This window comes from Corvus hawaiiensis, chromosome 2 (genome assembly GCF_020740725.1).
Source record: "Corvus hawaiiensis isolate bCorHaw1 chromosome 2, bCorHaw1.pri.cur, whole genome shotgun sequence".
Lineage (NCBI taxonomy): Eukaryota > Metazoa > Chordata > Aves > Passeriformes > Corvidae > Corvus > Corvus hawaiiensis.
The window spans coordinates 98,024,369-98,047,409 of record NC_063214.1 but is presented as its reverse complement, the minus strand read 5'-3'; the positions used below and the strand labels follow the sequence as shown (position 1 = coordinate 98,047,409).

General features: G+C 39.4%; 1 protein-coding gene across 2 annotated transcripts in view; it reads right to left on the bottom strand.

Moving 5' to 3' along the window:
* The window catches only part of ANKRD10 (ankyrin repeat domain 10), a 37,534-nt gene extending 31,704 nt beyond the window's left edge, over positions 1-5,830 (bottom strand). For both annotated transcript variants that reach the window (XM_048328120.1, XM_048328129.1), the window contains exon 1: positions 5,528-5,830. In XM_048328120.1, coding sequence (XP_048184077.1) covers positions 5,528-5,728 — 201 coding nt within the window. In that variant the 5' untranslated portion in view covers positions 5,729-5,830. The remainder of the gene's footprint in view (positions 1-5,527) is intronic.
* Between the last annotated feature and the right edge of the window lie 17,211 nt (positions 5,831-23,041).

Here is a 23,041-nt window from a genome sequence, read left to right as displayed (position 1 = left end):
ACATGATACTAACCAGGTATTATTAGATAACATTTGCAAAAAAAAAAAGTGTTCTTAGGAGATACATAGATGCACTCATACTCGCAGGAGAGTTTACAGAAAGCTAAATCAGAAGAACATAAGATTTTTCATTTCATTAATGTATTCCTGGAGTGACAGAAGATTGGTAAAGGAAAGTAATACTTAACAATATCTATAATATGCTAAATCTATAAAAGGAATAAATTAATTTCAACACTTTCTTGTTATTACAGATGAGGAACTGATCAAAACAAAACAGGTTGCATGTTTGTGGCAATAAAAGCCCTTTTTGTTGTAAAAAATTGCATTATTTTGTCAAACTATATTCCACCTTTTTTTTCTAACATACTAACCAGAAGTGTCAGATAACCAGATACTATTTTTAAATGTTCATAACTTCTCATTTGTAGAAACTAGGCAAACCACAGCTACGATGACCTCAACTTTCAAAAATAGTCAAAACAACACTTCTTTCCTGTCACACAGTAGTAACATTGTCTTCTTGTTCACAGGAAAAGGAACTCACTACACTGAAATAAACAATTTAGTCTAGGCATCCATTTATTGTGGGTAGAAAACAAATATCACTGCACACAAACGCAACAGCGAAACAAAGACCCTCACACTGGCTCAGGCATTGGTCCACATGTAACAAATCTATGGGTCTCTCAGTGTCTCAGTTACAGAAAACATCAGCCACACCACAGCTGTGGAATAGTCTGTCCATAAAGGGACAATTAAAAATCATCTGAATGTAGGCTGGCAGCTTGACTCAGATAGAAGCATCAACACCAGGATTATAACATTCTTCTCTGCTGCTGTATGTCAGCCTTTCTTTCTCCCTCTCTCAATCTGTAAATTCCTGATCTTGCTGAATTATACACATGAGATAAAAATACCAACCACTGTAATAAAGTATTTTATATTAGTTTTGCAAACACATTGTGAACTTCATTTGTTTCCTTCCCTCATATAATTCAAACAAACATATATGAACCTTGTCCTTCTCGTTATGCAGAAGTCATTTTTTTGGACTGTAATGGAGTTAAGGCTGGAGACAGTTGTACCATGAACTCACTAACTGCATGAAGTAAAGGTGAGGACACCTGGAATGTTGCATATTAATGATTCTAGCTCCATAAACATCAACATTGCCAAAGCACCTTTTCAAAAGAAAACAAACACTTTCGTTGGAAAAAAGAATTACATCAAATAACTGGTGTAAGAAAAATTTTAAGTTTAAAATTTATTTTAAACTCCAACACTAGACTACTGTACTACATTTTGTATTTGCCAATATTAGACTTTCCTTGATGTTCACGTTAGCACCTGTAATATTGCTGTCAATCTTTAGTGATTATTAATTAAATTGTAACATTGTAATTATTAATAAGTCATGTGAAAGAAACCACCTCTCCAGCTACAGCAAGAGGTTCATCTGTGGTAACTGAAAGCAAATATAAATTTCAGCCAGTTTATAGAACAATAGACTTTTAATAGAGTTAATTTGAAAACACTTCCAGACAAGGATTACAACTTCAGGAAAGAATAATATTTCCTGCACAGGCACCGGGTTGAAATCATTCCGTAATTAGACAGGCATTACAGCCCATCAACAAAAACACAGAAACTGATTCACCAGCACTATCCTGCACTGTTTAAATCTGTTTTATAAGATGGCTACACACTATGATTATCCCTACAACTTCATTTTTAAACATTGCTTTTTCTTTTTCTTTGCATACTCTGACTTTAGAGTCATAGGGCTTTAACAATGAATACAACATTTCATCCCATTAAAAGCTTGAGTATGGATCTTCTGTATCATGTCTGTCAGAAAAACCTGCTTCTTCCAACATTATGGGAGAATGAGGTGAATTACATCCATGAACAGGAAAAGTCAACATGACAAAAAACAGTATCTCATTTGATCATTTATGCTTGAGATCAGGACACACAAGTCCACTTTCATCAAATAACCTAAATTTAATACAGTGGATATTTTCCAACCTAAAGCAGAGGTTAAATTGATTTAGTAAAGAAAGACAGGCCTCCACATAGGCCACAACACCAGCAAAAATAGCAAGGAAGAGACAGGCATTTTTATCTCTACTACTTTTGTTCCAAAAGAGACAGACTATATTTACTACTGTTTTGGTTCCTATAATGTAAACAATCAAATAGCAAAAAACAAAAGCCAGAGAAGAGCACAAGCAAATAGATGTGGTCAGAGAAAATAAAAATTCACATGCAAGTGATTAAAAAGATAATTAAGGTTAGTCCAAAACAAAGTGAATTAAAATTAAGACCAAAATCAATTTTTTTATGCAAGTCCTGTATTTTCTACCTCTCTGGTAGCTTTTTCAGATTGTTAACATTTTTATATTCTGACCCATCTTCTCAGAAATCTGTAGAATACCAGGGTAATTTAGGGCATGATATAATTAACTCCAATTAAAATACAGAAACTCTAATGGTAATTAATTTACATCTCAGGAGACAAGCACTTTTCTGCAGTCAGAGAAATGTCCTGAAAATGTGAACTCCACCACAGGTACTCAACATAGCAAGTAAATTTGCACTTGCTACTATCTCTAAAAGGAGGTCCATGCTGTCATTAAACACCCAGATATTACAACCAAAAACACAACCCATAATATCTATCACCTCCTATTGACTCTGCTGGTATTTTAAGTATTACTTGTAAGCTGTAGAAGTATGTTTTGGGGTAAGTTATTCAAGAACTCTGTGTTTTCACTTTTGGTCATAAGAGACTCCATTTTTACTGGTACTAGTGTTACACCAGTATTCCCCCCCATAAGCCACCTTTCCTCTTTCACATATTCATTTATAACCAACTCGACCACTGCTACTACTTCCTTACTGAAGCATATCTACAACTGCATGCAAGAATGTAGTTCTACACAGCTTTACTGTAAAATTCTTTTGTACTGCCCTTTGATACAGGGAGGGCCATCTTCCATGTTCAACCTGTGCCACAGGTAAAAGGAAAGAAACCTCTCTTTGAAGTTCACCAAACCTGGACTCTTGCTGTGTGCACAGGCACACACATGTGTACGTGTATGAACTGGCTTAGACTTCACAGCTTAGAGTAGCTCCAGAAAGGACTTCTTCCAGAAGGGAACTACATCAGTTTTGTCTTTTCAGCCTCCTACAGAGCGGCAGCGAGAACCAATACATGTCTGATGGACCATGTTGCTAAATGGCCCTATATCAGACAGACAGACATGAAGTTCTGTCATCACATAATTTCTTTGAGGAAAAGAAAAAAACCAAACAAGTGAAAATTCCACAAAATCTAGAAAAACAAAGAAGTGAAGAGGAAGAGTCCTGTTCAGTAACTGTCAATGAACAGTTCAAAAATTAACATTTGAAAACTGTGGTACTTTGAGAAACAGAAGAATTCTCCATTTTGTTTAGATGAATGTGAATTTGGGAAACAAAAAAGCCATAAATGTGAATGTAAGACACGCATCTGAGCAGCTCTTGTGTCACTGCTGGCAACACTCTGTTGACTAGTGAAAGGGAAAAGTGTAACTATGCCACATAAACACAAAGCCAGCCAGGTTTGGGATCCAATTACACTACTCTTTAACTTTTTCAGTGTGTTGTGCAGTCTTTGGCTCTGAGAAAGGAACACAACTAGACTATAAAGTGTGCAGATAACTTCCATAAATTGTTGCCTAGATCTGATGGCTTTCAGGAAAATGCATATACACAAAATTCTCTAAAACCTGTTTATAGTCTATGTCACCTTTGCAAGTCTCATTTCATTTGTCAGATTTCCCCCCCATACGTAACAATACCACCCATCAAATCTGCCCATACCTAAGAAGGAATATGGCAAATACAAGCACAACATGTTGCAGGCCAACTTGTTCCCTTTGTTTGCTGTTTCTGCAAGAGTCTCTTCAACAGAAACTGGAATGCACACAAAAGCTCACACAACCTAGGATGGTTAGCAGAAGGCTGAAGATGCTTACAGGAAAAAACAAAACACATACACTATCCAAAATCTTTATCAAATAATCCAATATCCACTACCTTGCAAAAGCAAGACTGCCAGAAGCTCATACTGAAAAGAAATTCTTACAAGACAGAGAAAGGAAACAGAAGACTGTAAGGCTGATTAGTATCTTTGTATTTTCTACGAGTGTACTTCACAAGGAAAATAAAGGCACTCCACTTTTTTCAGAGTGCAGATTATTAGTTTCTTTCTGAACAGATAAAAGGCTGTTCTACATTTTAGATTTTGTGGGTTTAGGGGTTTTTGTTTGTTTGTTTTAAGCCTGAAGACGACTTAGCTATGCTTCTAAAAGCTTCTCAAAGAAGCAACCGCAGGTAAGATCACATAACATATAGAAACCATCTCTTAATGCCCTTTTATAAACCATGACAACTGCCTAAGTACAGCAATCTTCCTCTTCTGGCACACAACCAGTAAACAAATAGAAGTATATGGGAAATGGGAGGGAGAACAAGAACAAAAGCCCCTCGAATTCTGAACCCAGACAAATCAATGAGGAAAAAAACCAGATCCCAACCCTCTAGGCTGGAATCCTTCATAGTCTGAGATACTCACTGCATCAGAAGCAGGAAACGCATATATAAAAATCAAGAAATTAGAATACCACTCAAGATGTGAAGTTAGTGTAGCTACCTCTTATGTTTTGGTCTCTTCTGCAATGCAACGACGCCAGAGCAGAAAATTCCATACGTGTGAACCGCAATTTATTTTTCCTACTGAAGGCAACAGAGGAGCGCCTTATAGGCACAACAAGCACCTTCTGCCCGAACTCCTAACGAGCCGGTTGTCATAACACGGGCACCACAACACAGCGGTCTCCAGGTGCGGAGCCTGAGGACGATACGGATCGCGGACAGACCGCGCAGACAAAGCAGAAGCGCCCCGGGAGGGAGGGTCAGCAGGGAAGGAGGATCAGCCGCGGGGCGTGGAAGGGGTCGCGCCGCGGCGGTGCCTCCAGCTCGCACGGCCGGCGACCGCCGGGGGTGTCCGGAGGGGATCAGCTGCTCCTCGTCATTTGCTCCTGGTGCCGGCTGCCCGGGCGCCGTTTGGCAGCCCCGGTGCGAGGCGCGGGGCCGCCGCTGTCACCCAGGAAAGCAGCGGGGAGGGAGAGGTGCGGCTGCCGCCGGCAGTGGGGATGGCATGAGTGATGCGGAGACAGCAGGTGCCGCCAGCCCCGTGACCTGCGCCACCCACGCCTCGCTGACCGCGGGGGCAGGAACGGAGCCAAGGGCCACGGCTGTCCGCTCCCGTCCCGCCCGATTCCCTGAGGAGCGGCAGGAGGCGGCGAGGAAGTAGGGCGGGGGGGGGGGGGGGGGGCGGCGGCGCCTCCCAGCACAGCGCGCGCTAGGGGCAAAGATGGCGCCGCGTTGCGCGCGAGCGGGAATCGCGTTCCCTTCCCCTTCTCCTTCCCGTACCCACCCCCGCTCCCGCCGCCGGCTGAGCCCAGCCAGGCCCCACCTTGCCGAAGTGCGCGGCCCAGTGGATGGGCGTCCAGCCATAGAAGGAATCCTCGGCCGCCAGGTCGGAGCGGGGCGAGCTCTGGAGCAGCGCGCACAGGGCGGGCAGGTCCCCATCGCGGCAGGCGCGGTGCAGGGGGAAGCGCAGGGTCAGCAGCTCCTCGCTAGAGAAGCCCGCCTCGGGGCCGGCTCCCAGCGACATGGCGAGCGGGAGAACGGCGAGAGGGAATGGGAAGGAATGGGGGAGGGAGAAGGGGGAAAAGGAGCGGGCGGGCGCGCGCTGCCCCGGCGGGAAGCGGCGGCGACTGCGGCTGGCGCGCGCGGCCCCGGCACAAAGGGAGCGGGCGGGGCCGCGCGCTACGCTCCGCCCCCCGGCGGGCGGGGCTGGGGGGCCCTGAGGGAGCCCGGACCGGGGTGGAGGGGTCGGCGCCAGGCGGGGCGCGGTGGGGAGAGTGCGGCCGCCCCCTCCCTCCCTCCCGTGCTCCTTCCTCCTCCGTCGCCTGCTCCTCCTTCTGTCCTTTCTTCCCTCTGCCGGTCTTTCTTCTCTCTCTCTCTCCTTTCTCTCTCCGCACCCCCTTTCCTTCCCTCACCGTTTCCTCCTCTCTTTCTTCTCGCTCCCTCTCCCTCTTTCTCTCTCCTCCCCTCCTTCCCTCCCTCCGCTCCCTCCATTCCGCTCTCCTTCTCTTCCGCTCTGCGCCCGGGTTTTCTGTTGTCCGAGGAGGCAGAGCTGCTCTCGCCGCCGCCTCGGGCCGGTGTGGCCGCAGCGGCCGGGGCAGGGCGGGAGCGGCCCGGGCCCGGCGGGAGCGCTTTGTGCTCCTGCGGCGCCGCGGGTGACAGGGACGGCCCGTGTGTCCGCAAGGAAAAGGTGCCGGCGACAGGGCTGTGCCGCGGCACCGGCCATCGTGGTGTTTGTTCCCGTACACCATGGACGTGCTGTCAAGCCAGCTTCAGCACTCGGAGGTCACTATGGGTTTGTGCTGCTCAGTGGGTTGCAAACCAAAGGATAACCCTGTCAGTGTCTGGTTAAAATGACAATGCCAGATTTTAAATTGCAGCCAGAAACCAGTCCTTGAGTAACGGCTTCACAAAATGCTTAAGAAATTTCTGTTGGTTGCTCCTAATTGTTTTCTGTCCAAAGTATTTGTGAACGACTTTTTCTGACAGTGGTAAAATTTTATTGATGGTAATGAAGAGTAAAATTGTTTAAGTGCGCTCATCTGTCCTTGAAAATCACAGAATCACAGAAGCATGGAATGGTTTTGGTTGGAAGGGACCTTCCAACCCCCCCTGCCACACCTTCTACTAGACCAGGTTGCTCATATCTCCATCCAACCCGGCCTTGAACAAGTCCAGGGGTATCCACAACTTCTCTGGGCATCAAGGGATATTCCTTTTTCAGTATACATTATTAAGCAATGCAAGCCAGGAATTATGTTCAGAGGCAAAGAAGGTACAAATAAATTTCTGTTAAAAGTATCAACTAACATAGGCATTTAAAAAGCTTTTCTTTAACATTAGGTTACATTGATCATTAAGGTATTGTGAAATACTTTTTTTCTTAATATAGGACTTCTGACTTCTCAGAAATTGTGTTTCCATAGGCATTCCTCACATTTATTTGGCTTCTTTGCATTTGGGCATATATAAAGCTGTGTGTGTACAGTATCCAGTGCTCAGAGAGAAGGTTCCAGCATAAAGAAAAACACCTGCACGCAGAAGGAACTGTACCTTGGCTTATAGCCCAGCATGAGACATCCCTCTGACATACACTTCCTGGAGCAAGTACTCTTTTTGTACATATGTTAAATCTTAGAAAAGGAATTGGACAATCAGCATATGGGGCAAATTTTTAGCCTTCAAAAAGGCAATTAAGGAATTCATTCACTGTGGATAGGCACTGATACAGAGTGGGTGTTTGGCTGGATTGTATTGCTCTCATGTAGAGAAGGTTCTTTCCAGAAAGCTGTTGGAACAGCAAACCGGTTAAAAGATTTGGCTTAAGATTTTCCTTAGAATATCACAAGGATGGCCTGAGCTAGAATCAGTGGATTTAGACTGTAAAAATCATAGCGAAATGAAACACCTTTTTAGTGTTCTCAAAGTTTTGTTTTGATCTGCACAGTCAAGTAATAACATACAGCTCTCTGTACTTAGGACTAGCAGCACAAGTCTGGTATCAAGAAATTTAACTCTAAATTCATAAAAATAATTAACTTGAAATGTAGCTATATTTTTATAGCTGGATCAAGTCAGAATATGAAGATGGAAATCTTGCTTTCAGAAACTTTTGTTTTAACCTTATGTCTTCTTATTTAAACTGTAGAGGCTTATTTCATTTTTCTTTAAATCTGCACAATGGGAATAATAAAATCCTGTCCTGGGTGGTGGTAAGCAACTCAATTGGTCAAACTGCTTTAGGGTAAAAAACATAACACTGTGATATGAATATACAGACGAGGGATTTCAACATGAGGCATTACTGCAGCTAATATTTGTATCCCCTATATGTTATTATATATTCACCAAAATAAAATATTGCTTCAGCTTCTAGAATGCTGCCAAGTTATAGGTCTCAGAATAACGTGCAAAGGAGGATGGATTACAAATCAGCCCTTCTATAGATGGTGACACTGAAGCACGGGAAAGCTAAATGCTTTGGCCAGGGGAGGGAGTACTTTCAGCTACAGCAACTTTCAGTTCAGTTCCTTATCCTTTGCTTTACAAAAACGTTCATTTTATGTTGGACCTGGCCTTTGTTTTCACAAGCTCTAAAAGCTCGTCATCCTATATGCACTTCCTATCCTGGGTTATGGGGATTTGTTCCCCATGTACAGGTAGGCAGATGCTAACACCTTATATCTGTATTCCTTGTTTGAGGATTAAATAATGCAGATCCTGTATGATGGAGCAGTTGAAAGAAAAAAGGGAAAAAAAAACCCAAAAAAACCAAACCAAAACAAAAAACCCCCAAAACAAACCACACAAAACCCAAAAAGAAACAAGGAAAAAGACAAACCAAAACAAAACCCCCCAACCTATACCACAGCTTATGTCACAAAAATGGACCTTACCATGATGTTTGGTCTTAAAGAACAGAGTTTCCCTGTTTAAAAAAAGCAATCTGTTTTTTACAGTGTTGTGTATAAGCACTGACATAGTTGTTCGCATATTATTTATAACTATCATAAAAAGCAATAAAGAATGTGGGTTATAGTGAAGATGAGCAAAACTTGAAGATTCCTGACCTTGAGAAGAGTAAGATATTCAAGATTTGCATGTGTTTTTTATCTTACACAGGGAAATAGAAACTGCCACACCACACAAAAGCAGGGGTCTGGCTAGTGCCCTTACGGACACTGACTTCATTTACCTTCTAGTAATTCCTACAAGATAGACAACTACCACTGCATTCTTTTTGGAAAGGGGGAAAAAGAATGCAGAGAGGGGAAGAGGCTTTAACAATGATGTGCAGGAATTCTGCATGTAGGACTGAACTCTGGTATATCTTGTTTCGTGACTAAATTCTTTGTTATGAGGTCAACCTTTTTTATTTCCATGCTAGTGATCTACACCAAAAGTTCCAAAATAGACAAGCACAGTGTTCTCTATATGAGACTGATTCCTTAATCAGTCTGTAGTTGGCATATGACTTGTGAAATTGCATTTGTTTCTATTTTTTGAAATGTGAATCATTGTCCAGATAAAGGTAAAAACACCTATGTTTTGATATTCTGCATTTCCTTTGACTTCCTTAAAATATTTTGGCAATGGACTTTAAAAGTTAATTAGATTTAATAGAAATAAAATCTTTAACTAGTGTCATATCTTGTGAAACTAAGGATATGGAAATTCTGGGTTTTTTAACATTTCACTTCAATTACATTATAATTTATACTTTTGTACTTCTCTATCATTATTGTGGCTAGATTCTTTACAGAACAAGACAAATCTTAAAGAGATTTTTAACAATCTTGCTGTGCAAAAGATCAGATACATAAAATATAAATCTGTTTTGTAATTCTAGCTTCTTTCTAGATGATAGATTTGGTTTCCCTGACCTGCTATTATGGTCTGTTTGCACATGGCATAATTCAAGAGATTGACAGTCATGGGTTAAACTGTGATTTACAAACTTCTATGAAAAAAATGGGCACAGTAATACATACATACAGAAAGAACATTTTGGTTTTTTAGCATTTTCTGTTTTATATAGAGAAATTTTAGCACTTAATATGTTTTTTAAACTGAAGTCTTTATTGGAATGCAGTAAATAGTATTGTAAATGCTTACAGTATTATTTATTTTAAAAATACGTTCTTGATTTTTTTTTAATTACTCAGAGTTCATGTACTAAACTTAGTAGAACACATTTTTGTATATTTGAAAAAAAGTAGTTATTTGCAGTCCTATTTGCATCAATTTCATCCTCAGTTCTATTCTTGGTCTTTTAAGGGAAGTGAGAAGCTTTGTTTCTGTTTCTGTTGGATCAAGGAGGTAGACTTCATATTTTGTTGGGGTGTTTAACAGAATTAAATTTCTCCTGAGAGAGAAACAGCAAAAGACACAGAAGAGCTTATAGGCAAAGTGGAGTGGAAGAAGAGATTGACTTTATTTTAACTAAGTTTGCTTTTATGTTCTCTTTTGGCTAATGGCACAGAAATAAAATGGTCTGTAAATGAGGACGTCTTGAATATTCACTAGTCTAACAAGCATATATTTAAAAATTAAACATGTTATTTTAAACACGTGGTTTGTGAAAAAGGGCTTGCTGGGTTACTTAGCTGTAATGTACTTGTCTTCTCTGTGCCACTCCGATACAAATAAATTATATTTGCCCATTTTTCTTTTCAGACAGGTTGAATATGGAGCATTTTGTAATAACAAGTACTGAACAAAGGGTTTTGTTTGTAAAATACTGTAGAATTTAATCAAATACAGAATTCATTCATATTGCTCTATTCTTGCTGTAGCGAGCTTACACTGGTTAACACTTAGGGCTTTATTTAGTTGCCCATACATACATATCTAGTGCTATTTGAGATGCCCAAGAGTATTTGTCCCTGGTGTCAGCTGCTGCTGCAGAACAGGATCAGTTTACACAAGTTCTCTGTTGTGCCTGCACAGAGCTGACAGATATCTTGAGAGTCTGAAGGCTTCTTAGGCTAACACTTATCCATAAATGTTATTTGAATTTATGTGCCCAGTCACATAAGGAGTTCCTCAAATTTTGTCTGGTCCTCAATCCCATAAAACCTCTTGTCTTTGGAGGAGGTTGTCACAGAGTCGCTGTCCACATCCTACATTATACCTGAATCTACTGCTGGGTCTGTGGGTCATTGTAGTACCTGCTTGTGTTTCATTTTGTTTTCCTGTCTTTGAGGGTGATTCTCCAAAAGGACAAACTTATTCAGATGTTATTAATCTTCCTTTTTTCATTTTTTTTCCCCAAACCTCTCAGTGAACTGTGATGAAAATATGACATTTCTTTAGATGCCATGATTTTTTTTTTAGCAATGGTGGGAACTGTCCATCATTTTTCTAGTGTAAATAGAAACTGACTCATAATTTTCAGGGAGTAGTTCAAAGATTAGAATTACTTCCTATTTTTGGTTAAATTAAACCACAGCTGAGTGGTGCACCACTTGAAGTATGTTGTTCTTATCTAGATTTTTGGCTGTCTTCACCTTTCTTGAGCAAAGACCAAGTGTTCTATTTAAATCACTCCTAAAACAAAATTGGAAATAAACACCTTTTTTTTTTTTTTTCAGATGGAAATTATTGGGTAAAACAGCTGAAACATTTTGTAAAAATTAATTTCATAAACTTAGAAACATTGGTGCTCAAGTGCTAAAACTGAGTGTGTATAGTATGTGAGGCCTCTGGAGGTACAAAAATCAGAAAATTAATAGCAGCAGTAGCTGCGAACATGGAAAAAAAAGTCATGAGTGGAAAAACAGTAAACTGAAAGTCTTTTATCCTCCTTTCCAGTCCTCAGTTCTCAGAGTTTTGTCTGGCAAGAAAAGCAGGGAATCTGTCTGACTTTCAAATAATTACTGATGTATTACTCTGTTGTAGGCTAGTAGCAAAGAGCAGCTGGGCCCTGTAGACAGAGCCAACTTCTCCCTTTCCCATCCCCCATTTCTAACTGCCTTCCCTGGAGAAAGCAATCTCACTGTTAAATAAACTAGGGTTGGGTTGCAAGACAAACCAAGAGTTCATTGGGAAAATATTTACTCATGCGTAAAGAAGCCCTTTTAAAAAACTTTGCTGCTTAGGAAACGATGCGATTTCGTCGGTAATAAATAAAAACAGATTTGTTGCACTACAGTTGTAAAGCTGCCATCTTTTATGAGCCTGGGAAGAGTGACCTTTTTCATCATAAGGCTTTGTCAATTCTGCCTCCGTGCAACTCTTCTCCATACATATGAATCTGGGCCATGCTCAGCTGAGAGGTCTAGTCCTTAAAAGATAAGGGAGTTTATTATAGTTGTTGGCTTTTGACAAACTGCCTTTTTTTCCCCCACATTCCTTATCAGTTTTAACTGAAAATTAACATTTCTTGAGTGGCAAAATACCAGTATTGTGATTAAAAACAGTACTGTAAGAAATCAATACCAGCCCATTTTCATTTTCCATTTATGTTGAGTCTGAACCACTGTAATGAGAAGGTTCTTCAATGTCCTCATGTTCAAATTGTGTCCTGATTGTAAAAATAAAAATAAAGGAAAAAAACAAAGTTGACATTTAGGGTGAATATAAATCTGACTTGCTGAATACTTTCAGTAAGTAACTCCTATCTGAAACAGGATGGATCAATCATGTAATAATCTAGAAACCTTCACATGGGAAAGTATTTAATAAAGGTGAACATGCCATTTCCACTTACAAGGAGAGGGAACAAAAATCCAGAGGAAGGTGAAGAACGTGAAACATCTATGTCCGAGCCTAGCAAGTGTTCTTGAAACCTGCACCCTGTTCAGTGAGATCAGATGCTTGTATTTGAGGGTTTTAGTTCTTACTGCTTAAAAAGAGCATGCTCCTCCCCAAACTGTGATTTAATAAAGCAATTGTGGCACCACATTTTCATTGGAAGTTGGCGCCTGGTGTTTCAGTTGTTCAGGAAAGGGATTGAAAAAGACTAAACAGCCTGTGTCATCAGTAAAAGGTTTCTATTTCAGCTTGCATCATATGAAAGGAGCCATCTTGTGGTTGTCTCCTTTGCAAATAAAATGTTGCTGTAAGATTGCCTTGAAAAGCTGAAGTGAAGCATGTGTCTACACGTCTACACCTCTGTGATGATTTTTCTTCTGTTGTTAGAAATGTTACCTTCCAAGTAACACTTGACCTTACAAATGTTTTTACTCAGATAATTTTTTTCTATCACGTTCTAGTTCTACCAAATCTTCAGAATTAAAATAGCATGTCTGTCTGTTCATTCAGGAATAAACTAGGTGTGTTCAATCTGCATTTCAGTGCTAGTCAATATTTGCTAGTCCTCTGACCTCTGTTCAGACTTTAATCTGCACTCTAAATTTTGCTTTAAACTACAATCAACCGCATATCCTCTGAAATATGACCCTTAGTAGAAATATTTGTGATGCTAAATTATATATATATATATATGTATATATATTTATATATATGTATATGTAATCTTCATTGAAATGTGCTCCCTGGGAACTCTCTGCATTCCAGGCATGAGGCATCCTCATCCTTTGCTCCTGGACTTCAAACTTGTCTTAGGGAGCCAACATTTAGATGATACATCAGTCAGATTTCTTTACCTCTTTGCTGATGCACAATGTCACTTACCAGTTTTAGAGTTTGATAAATCCACGCAATCCTGAGTAGATGAGCAAATTTATTTTATGTAGATTAGCTCACTGATGCTTGTATCAATTTATTTAAATATATTTTGAAAAATCCCCACCAATTAACCTTAGTTAAACCATATAAACACAAGCTTCAGTCATAATGTTTAAAGTTAAACTTCCCTAATAACTTTGAATAAGGGTATGTATGATTCAGCTTGGGTAGCCGTCTGCCTACTGCAGTTGTTAGTTCCAGGCCAAGGATCACCATAACTTGCTGAAAGTATAGAAAAATGTTACAGATTTGTATTTGATTGCTTTTTTATATTGATTGGAAGACAAAAATACATGGAATCCATAGTTTTTGGCACATACTGCAAGTAACAGATAAGCAAAGTCTTGCTTTAGAATGTGCCATTTGAGGTTTATTATATTCCTTAGAGTTGAAGAAAAGATTACTCTAGGAAAATGCAAATCTTGAATTGGGGTTTGAAGTGAGTCTAATACTTACTCCTGCTGAAATGGAAGGTAGACTTTGAGAAAAGGAGAGACAGGATTAGTGATAGTTTTTACTGCATATGGATTGGAAAGACATTGTAAAAACTGTATTTTGGGAAAGTATTTGAGACATTGGATTAAAATTAGACCTGATAAAATTTTCAATCAGAGAATACCATTTACTTTTTTACTAAAAATATATGTGGGGTCCTTCAGAATATGTTTTCTTTGTTAAGTATAATATTTTTTGATGAAAATCTGATTTAAAAAAAATTAAAATAGTTTAAAACTTTGTACTAAAATTGTTTTTAAATTTTTAAATAAGATACTTAAGTTTCTCTTCATATTTTAAATCTCTTACTGATATCTTTACTTTTTCTCCTCAATTGAAGGGAAGACTTAAAAGATTATATTTTGCTTGAGATGGAAAAATTATTTCCAGTGTCACTCTAAATAAGATCAAACTATAAAATGACATCTCACTGTTTGAGAAAATGATTTAATTGAATGCAGCACCACAGTTGTAGAGAACATAAGTAGAGAAATCAAAGGTATCATGCCATGTAGGATTTGGACATTATCTATCTGTAAGGTTGTGTTTGCTCTGCTGTAAGCAACAATAATTTTCATGTGTAATCATAGATATTTACTTTCTATTTTAATTACTGCTCTCTGTCTTGCATCCAGTAAAGGAGACATAATCTCTGGAATGAAAGAAGTAGGAGGGGATTCTTGCCTAGGAAATAGGTTAAAAGCAAGTGAGTTAAAATATCTTCCCTCCGGAAGTGTTGCTGGTATGACAGTGATGATTATTCTGAGTGCTGGAATAAGAGAGACAACATATATATGAGATTATTTTTCACACAAGTAATCTGCAGCTATATAGGAAAGTAAGTATTTCAATGTACAGAATCCTGGAAGATAACGAATTAGAATAACAAAATATTAATGGTTAACCTGCTTCATTTCCGTAGCTGTTAGCATGCAGAAAGACTCCTTTCAAAAATTGAGTCTGTGCATCTCTGAAGACAACCATCACAGTTACCCAGAACCACAGCTTCACCTCTGTCTCTACATATTTGAGTGGTACTGGAAGCAAAAACTTATTTTTTATATGTTTCCACAAAAATATGTATTTGGTGAAACTGAAATCACACATTCATAGATCCCAGACAGATGTAGTTGTGGAGCTTTTTTGTGAAAAGACACAAAAAAGTCCAGAAACTTGGCAATTGTAGCATATTCAGAAGAGAATAAACACACATTCTAAGAAATGTGGAATGTAAAGAAGTTAAAAGGGATCAAATGTGAGAATGGACTGCTTGAAAGAGAGTACCTTTTTAAAGTATTGCGTTCCCTCTAATTGCTAAACTCTATGAAAGCTGTTGAAAAGCATCAGCATATACTAATTTAACAGGACTGATCAGAGTTGATTAGAATTACCTAGATTCAGCTTCCAGAAATTTCTTGTTGCTAAGTGAATTTGTAGTCATAGACATGTTTCTGACCTAGGTCAGCACTTCCATATTAATAAACAAGAAGTCAAGTAAGATTTTCCCTAGGAATAAGTCACTGCCATCCACTGTCTATGGAAGCTTTTAGCAGATAAGCCTTAAGGTTACCTTTGTCCAGATTTTTTCATTTCTATTAACTAGGATTACGTTGAGTTGGCAGTCAGAAATTGTGTTATTCAAAACAGTAAGGAAAGCATTTTTAAACTGTTTTGTGCAATAATTAGATGGCAGAATCTGGAAGAAAATGTTGTAATGCCACAATCTGGAAACTCAACCAAAAAAGAAACTAATTGTCTCCCTACATTTCTTTCCACCTTGACATATTGAATGAATGTCTAATTTACTTGGTTGAAATCTTTTGCTTCAATTGTAAACTGATTTGCCAAAAAGAAAATACTTCTGGCACAGAGAGATATTTCAAACATCTGTGGAGGAACACGAGCTTTATTTGTGCTCTGAAAAGTTTACAGATATCATAGACATATACAGTGTGAGAGTCTGGTGGAAGTTAATCAGTGATATTTCCAGTGAATTCACCTCCAGATAAGTGTTGTCTCTTTTTGTTGTTTACTTTGGTATTATAACAAGTGAATATTTGTTCCTTTTTATAAGACTTCAGATTTAATCTTGAGAAGTATAGTGTATTTTTACCACATCCAGTAGATGCTAGACATCATTTAAACCAGCTAAATGCTGCTAAAACCCTATTGCACACCCTTGGTTCTTGCAGACACCAGCCTGTCTTTCACCAGTGTCATCTCTTCTACAATATCTAAGTACAGGTTCTGATCTGATTGGAATCACATTAATTTTCACTGAACTCACCAAAATAACAGAACAGCTTTAAACTGTTAGCTTCATTAATTAGATTGGTGATTTTACTGTATAAATCTGTGCCCGTGATAACTATTTGGCTGGACTGAAGAAATGGTTATAGACCAAGTGCAGCTATGTGGAAAGTGACTGTGAAGACCTTGCCTTATGTGCAACTTAGTACATTTTCCTCAGTCTGCTGGGCGTATCAGGATGTTTTCTGAAATAACACAGTACTCAGCAGGAAGTACCAAGAGTAAATGCTGGCCTGAAAGCAAAAGCTTTAGGCAGAGCAAACCAGCACAGCAGCCTGGAAGCCTCTCCATGTAATATTTTTTATTCTATCAGATGCTGTCTAGCTGGCTGTAGTGGCGACATTCTTGTATCATAATATCCTAAAATGCAGATATTCCTCTTATTGACCAATCTTTCTGACAGATACAGACATTTCAGGGAGAAAAGATCTGTCTCGTTTAGTCATGGTGTTGCCATTCTGAAGAAGTTGTTTCTGAAATTAGACCTAGCAAGTTTTATGGTGCATCTTACAAGAAAGCTTAAACCACAGCTATTATTTATATCACCATAAAGCAGTGGTGTAACCCCAAAGGAAGGGCAATGTGTTATTTTAAGCAATCAGACAGGACATGAGAGACTGTCTGATATCACACGATGGCATAAAAGTTAATGCTGAAGATCTTTAGCCATGCCAGGTTTTGAAATGATGGATAGTACCGTATCTAAAATGTGTTATCTTTTTTAAACACACGTAATTTTCTCCCTGCTTGGGGAATAATTGTCTGCTAATCGCAGTAAGGAAACGGATGACTAAACTTGCAAATCTGCCTTGACTTTCAAGCATTTGAGAAGCTGAGGAACATCCAAGCACTTTGGATACCAGCCTGCATTATGGTAAAATGGGTTTGGTTCATCCACTACTTGACGTTTCTTATGTTGTCCCAGGTGAGACATACTGGTCCAGACCTACAAAGACTTCTTGCTCCCATTGGTAACAGCTGAAACCCACTTTAAATAGCAGTTACTTTCTTAAAACCTTCTATGGATCTGCACCTGGGTCCATATTCATTGGGAAAATAGCCTGAGAGAACTGCTGGGACTCCATTTTTCCACGAGGTTTGTGAGGCTAAGTATAATTTATGTAAAGTTCTGAGCTACTACAAAGGACAGGGAAATAGATATACATAAACAAAAGCTTACAATTTTCTCTAATACATCAATGTTGTGGTTTGATGCTGGTTAATTGCCAGCCACCCATGAAAAACTATTCACTTATTTTCCTTTGCTATAGCTGAGAAGAGGAGGGGAAATTAACATGAAAACTTCATGAGTTGAGATAAGGCTTAGGGGAAAAACATTTCAAGGCAAAACAGGTTTAAAACTTAAACAGTATAAAGATTTATTATTAACAGAATTAAAAGTAAAAAGGGTAAATGAGAACCAAAGCGAACTTTCAGAACACCTTTCTTTCTCAGTCCCTCCCTCTTTCCACCGGCCGTGCAAGGAAACAAAACATGGGGTTTTGGTCAGTATTTCACTTCTTAAAAGTCTTTCTTCAGTATGCTTAAGGAAAAGAACTTCTTCTGCTGTGCTGTGGGATCTTTCCTACAGGAGATAATTCTCTGTGAACTTTTCTAGCGTGGTTTTAGCTTCCACAAGCAACAGTCCCGCCTGAACCTGCTGCAATGTGAATCCCTCCCACGGGTCAAGCAGTCTTCCCACAAGTGAGGGTCATTTTAGTTCATGGGGTTTAGTCTTTTAACAATGAGCTATTTTAGATTGGAAGCGACAGCTTTCTTCCTCTATCTCTAAAAACAAAGGTCATCTCTCTCTCTGTCCAAGTTCCTCACTAGATTGCAGCTTTTCAGTGTCCCCACACTTCAACGTGAATACTCTTCTTCACGGGCTGTGCGTGGATCTCTGCACCCCTCCCATGCACCTCATGAATTATAGGGAAACAGTTTCTTGTATTATAGTCCTCATCACGGCTTGCAGCAGAATCTCAGCTCTGGCGTTTGGAGGCCTTCCTTCCTCTCCTTTTTTTCACTGACCTTCGTGTTGCCATGTTGGTTTTCCTCATGTGTCCTCACTTTTCCTTTTTCTCTGACTTAGAAGAAATTTGGTGTCTGTAAGTTGCAGTTGAGAGGTTGATCTCATCCCGGCTCTGCATTGGGGAATTGCTTGCCATGTCTCTTGCTGCTGGCCGCACGGTCCTCGCCAGCACCACACAGGCAGCTCCAGCCTCAGGAGGGCCTCGGCCTTGCGGTCCTGGCCTCCGGAAGGCCCTCACAGGGATGGGCCCCAGCCACCACCCCACCACCCCCCGGGAGAAGAAAGCAAGCTTCCCTCAGTTTTTCCTGTCTTAAATATGGCATCACAGAGGCGTTACCAACTTGTCTAATTGCAGTAGTAACCTGCCCATCGTCAGAGCCTTCAGCAATTGGCTCTGTGCCGGACATAGACGTTTGGAGCAGCTTTTCTCCCTCCTCCACTTAGAACTAGACTGTTTTTAAACTAGCACAGTCACCCATGAAAAAATCTTTGATACTAAAGCTGTAATGTCTTCATATCAAAGGACATATTACCACTGGAAAAAAAAACCAAACCAAACCAAAATCCCAAAAGTACAAGCTATAAAACTTTTGGGAAATGCTTTGGGTTTTTTTTCTCAGAGAAATGGTAGGAAAATAAAGCCCTGTGTGTGGATAAGAGCCATTTGACTCAAATAACCCCAAAATTTGGTGCTATAAGCAAATTAGTATTGAAAGAATTCCAGGCTGTTGTGATACATAGTGATACAGAACCATAGTTCTTTGCTTTCTATATAGCTATCATTACATGATTTTTTTCACACATTTCACACATTTATTAATGTATTTTCTTAGCTTAATATAATATATGATTTGTATTCAAATTGCATAAATCATAACCTAAAAATTATTTGTTCACCTATACGTCAGAATCAAGAAAGTATTTCTGACTTTTAAAAATCATGTTTCTGATTTTTTTTTTTTTAATTTGTGAACTTGAACTTGTGGATTCCTGCTCTCTCACCAGATGATATCTATTGTCCAAAGGACAGGAAGCACTGGCGTGTTTTTGCCTCTTCTGAAAGTATTTCTGCTGCCTGCGGAAGGGAGCAATGTAGGTGACTAATTACTAGCACTCAGCTCACTGGAACGCAGGTTAAGACCCATCAATTTGAGAGGTACGTATATCATAAGACATCTGTGATGCCCTTTGCCCCAGCATCACCCCATGCGTGTTGAGGCAGTCCAAATTCAGCATACTGGATCCATAACCATTCTCAGGGGAAGGCAAGGAGGAAATCTGCTATTTTAAACTGCTCACTCTGACTTGGATTTACCCTCCATTCAAAGATGCACCTATATAGAAGCCAAGACACCTCTTTGGGTATAAAAACATCCAAGGTTCGATGTTGTAGTGCTCCATCTAAATCAGTTTGTAGAACAAGTGTATAAAGTTTTTGATGGTACTAGACTGAGGAATCAAGTTCACCCCTTGTAGAACAATAGAAATGGTAAAGGCAGCAGCAGGACCACAGTGTTGAAAATCACTGCCCTGCCAGTCTGTTTTTGCCTTGACCAAAGACCAAGATCTTTATGATTCGCTGTCAATGTCTGTTTTACCTTCAGTTTTGACTAAAAGAAAAAAAAAAAAAAAAGAGGATGCTTGCCACTGTTGCCACTGTTTATGTTTTTAAATATTCCAGACTGTATGTGTTGAGATGTGTGACCTCAGAAGTTAAAGTTATGCATGTACCATGTACTATATAACACATGTATTTGGAACCTTTTCTGGGTGTCTGCATACTTTCCAAAATGTATAGTGCTTGGGAGGAAAAGAAAGTATATTTAAACCTTTCAGTTTTGGGAAAACGCCTAACTAAAATAGGAATATGAGTTCATAAATTCACTGGGGAATTGTAAGGATGGTTGCTGATCAGGTCTATAGTGAATTTAGGAGCAGAGCTTCTAAAAGCAGATGTAGCTAGCAGACAGTTTGGGAATGGGCACAATGCTGGGGTCTCAAACAGATAGGATGTCTCCTGACAATGAGAATCAGGAAGAAAAATGCTAATGATTTTGTTCAGCCTGACTTTATATTTCTCACCTTTAGCCAGCCCTTTGGACTATTCTGACCAAATGTTAAAGAGATCTGCCAGGGTAGGTCTTATGTAATAAGTTCCATTATTTGAGTTTTATCCAGCAGTCTAGATTTGGGACATACTTAGCTATTTCTTAGAACGATTAGCTCAATTTTATTCAGGTTTTCCATGGTTTTACTGCCAGGCAGTTTAACTGAAAGTAACTCAGTTTTCCCCTGTGTCTTATATTATGGGAAAGAACCCCTAACTGTCAAGAGTTTGTATGATGCTTTATAATTTTTTTTCTAATACTGATGTAATTCTTGCACAATATATGTGTTCTAGTATTACCTAGACTCTACAGTTACTATTATATGGATGACATACTGCTGGGAATGTAAATGGGAAAGCCCATTGTTCAGAACTACATATTTGTAAGAGCAGTATGTTAAGAATAGGAGCAGTGGGAGTGCTGAATCACAAGTAGTGAGGCTCACATAGTGATGGTTGTGACACTTCCTGCTCCCAGCTGTCCTTTCCATCCCATGACATGTGGTTTTCCACCCTCAGTGAAAAGATCATTCAGCTGTTCAATGTAGCAGCTGCTGAATTTCTTTAATTTGCAGCCAAACGTATTAAGGTAAGCCCAAATAATTTTTGGCTTACCTTTAAACTAACTTAAACTGTTCTGCCAACAGTAGTACATCAGCAGCAGTTTCTCAACTGAGACATGGTTGCAGCGGAACAGAAACCTTGGGGGAATGGGAGAGACAACTTTTATCAATGTCCTCAATGGACTCAAGCTGTCGGATGGTAAAAAGGTAATATTATTATTCTGTGTTGAGAAGCTCAGGAGCATTTCCAGGCTCTTTGGTGGGAGCACATGCCTTAGCCTTAACCCAGCTACATATTCAGATGAAGCACACATCCAGGACAAGTAATCAGTGATCTTGAATGAGAACTCTCAAAGGAGGAGTCAGCTCCAAACTCAGAGCTCAGTTTAAATGTCTACAGTGTAGATTTCTACATGTGATGTATGTGCTTCGTGCACAAAAGATTCAGTGAATGCAGTCAATAGGTCTCTGAGATGAGTTTTGTATCTTGTTGCATTATATCCTCTCCTTTCATTGACCATTCCAGGAACAGTGTATCATACTCATCTCTATAAGTACTAATGACTCCTTGATGATCTCTCCGTCTTCATCATTTTTTCTCTGCTCTGTTTGTTGGTAATACTTCTCAAGTCTGTTTGGGATGTAACTGCCAGAGACTTTGTGTTCTCTTGCAGAAATCTCATGAATGTTAATAGATTGAATAGTGTTCGCTCTGCATTATGGACTCAACTTCTAGATGTGCTGATAAGTCTACAAGCAGAAGACAGACAACCTGCATCATTTAGTGTTCCTCCTCTCAAACACAAACTGCTGTGTGTCTCACTGAATCAGTAAGATTTGATTAAGGGTACATAATGGCTTGTTCTTTTTTCTGTCTTTCATACACATGAAAAGGCATTATGTTATTAAACATTCAGTTGTGCCTTTTCCTCCAGTGTTCTCTTTTAAGAGTACAGCTGTTGTCTTGGGGTAAATTACAGTGCATCCTTTGTGGTTACTCTTACCCCTTGGTAACTTCATCTGTCATGAGATTGTCCATATAGCCAGAGCACCTGCAATTTTCTTCCAATATTCCCATCATCTTAATACTAAGAGAATTCTCCATAGATCTATGAAACGTACTCTTATGCTGACCATCGTTATGTTTCCCTTCCCTTTCAATACTTTCCAGGGTTTTTCAGTGTGTCTTTTTAATGCTGTTCTTAACGAGTGTGCCTGAGATTAAAGAGAAACATTGTTCAGGGAGAAAGGGGCTTTCTGGTGAAACAGATGTCACTTGAAGGACTATATATCCCTTTCTTTTGGCAACGGCACAGATTTTGGCTAACATCAGTGGGCATCCTGCCCTCCAACAGATGGTCAGAAGCGTGGAGAGCCAAAAGCCCATCTATGAATGTGGAATATGTTGAAGAGTTTATGTCTACACACAAATGTTGAACGAGCTTTTTTAATCTGAACTTCTGTGCCCACAGCCAGTCTAGAGAAAAGCAGAGCTTTTTAACAAAAGAACATTCTGCATCAACATATGGCTGCTCCGGTGTTTAGAGCAGCTGATTGTTATAGGAGGGTTTGGGAGAGGGAGATCATGAAGTAATCAGCATATTAGAAGAGTCGCTCCATTTATGGCTTCTTTCTGTTGGGAATATATAGTAAGAGACCAAAACGCAGTGCTTCTGGTTCAGCTGAGTTTCACAGAATTAGTTCAGAAGTTGGAAAAATCTGTAGTATAGTTGCTCAAATAAACTTAAGTAGCCTTAGAACAGAATTTCACATCTGTTTTAATAGAAAGTCTAACTTGTTTTCTTACGGCTTTGTCATGTTTGCCAACAATTTTGAGAATCAGGGCTGTTTTTGATGTCACAAAACCATCTTGCAAAATACAGAAGTTATCACATGGATCAGTTGTGTGGCTTCTTATAGCCATGCTTAGGAACCTGACTGGTTCTCAGTTTTCTAGGGGAAAGGCAGTGACCTATGCTACTGTAGTTGGGCCAGAAAATGTGAATTGCAACAAATACAAATATTCATAATTAGGTCAAGGCTTTTGCCTTACATTTTCCTGCGACTAGAAATGCTAATATACAGACTATACTTTACACATAATTTGTCTTTATTGTGTATGTATTTAATCCTTACTCATCT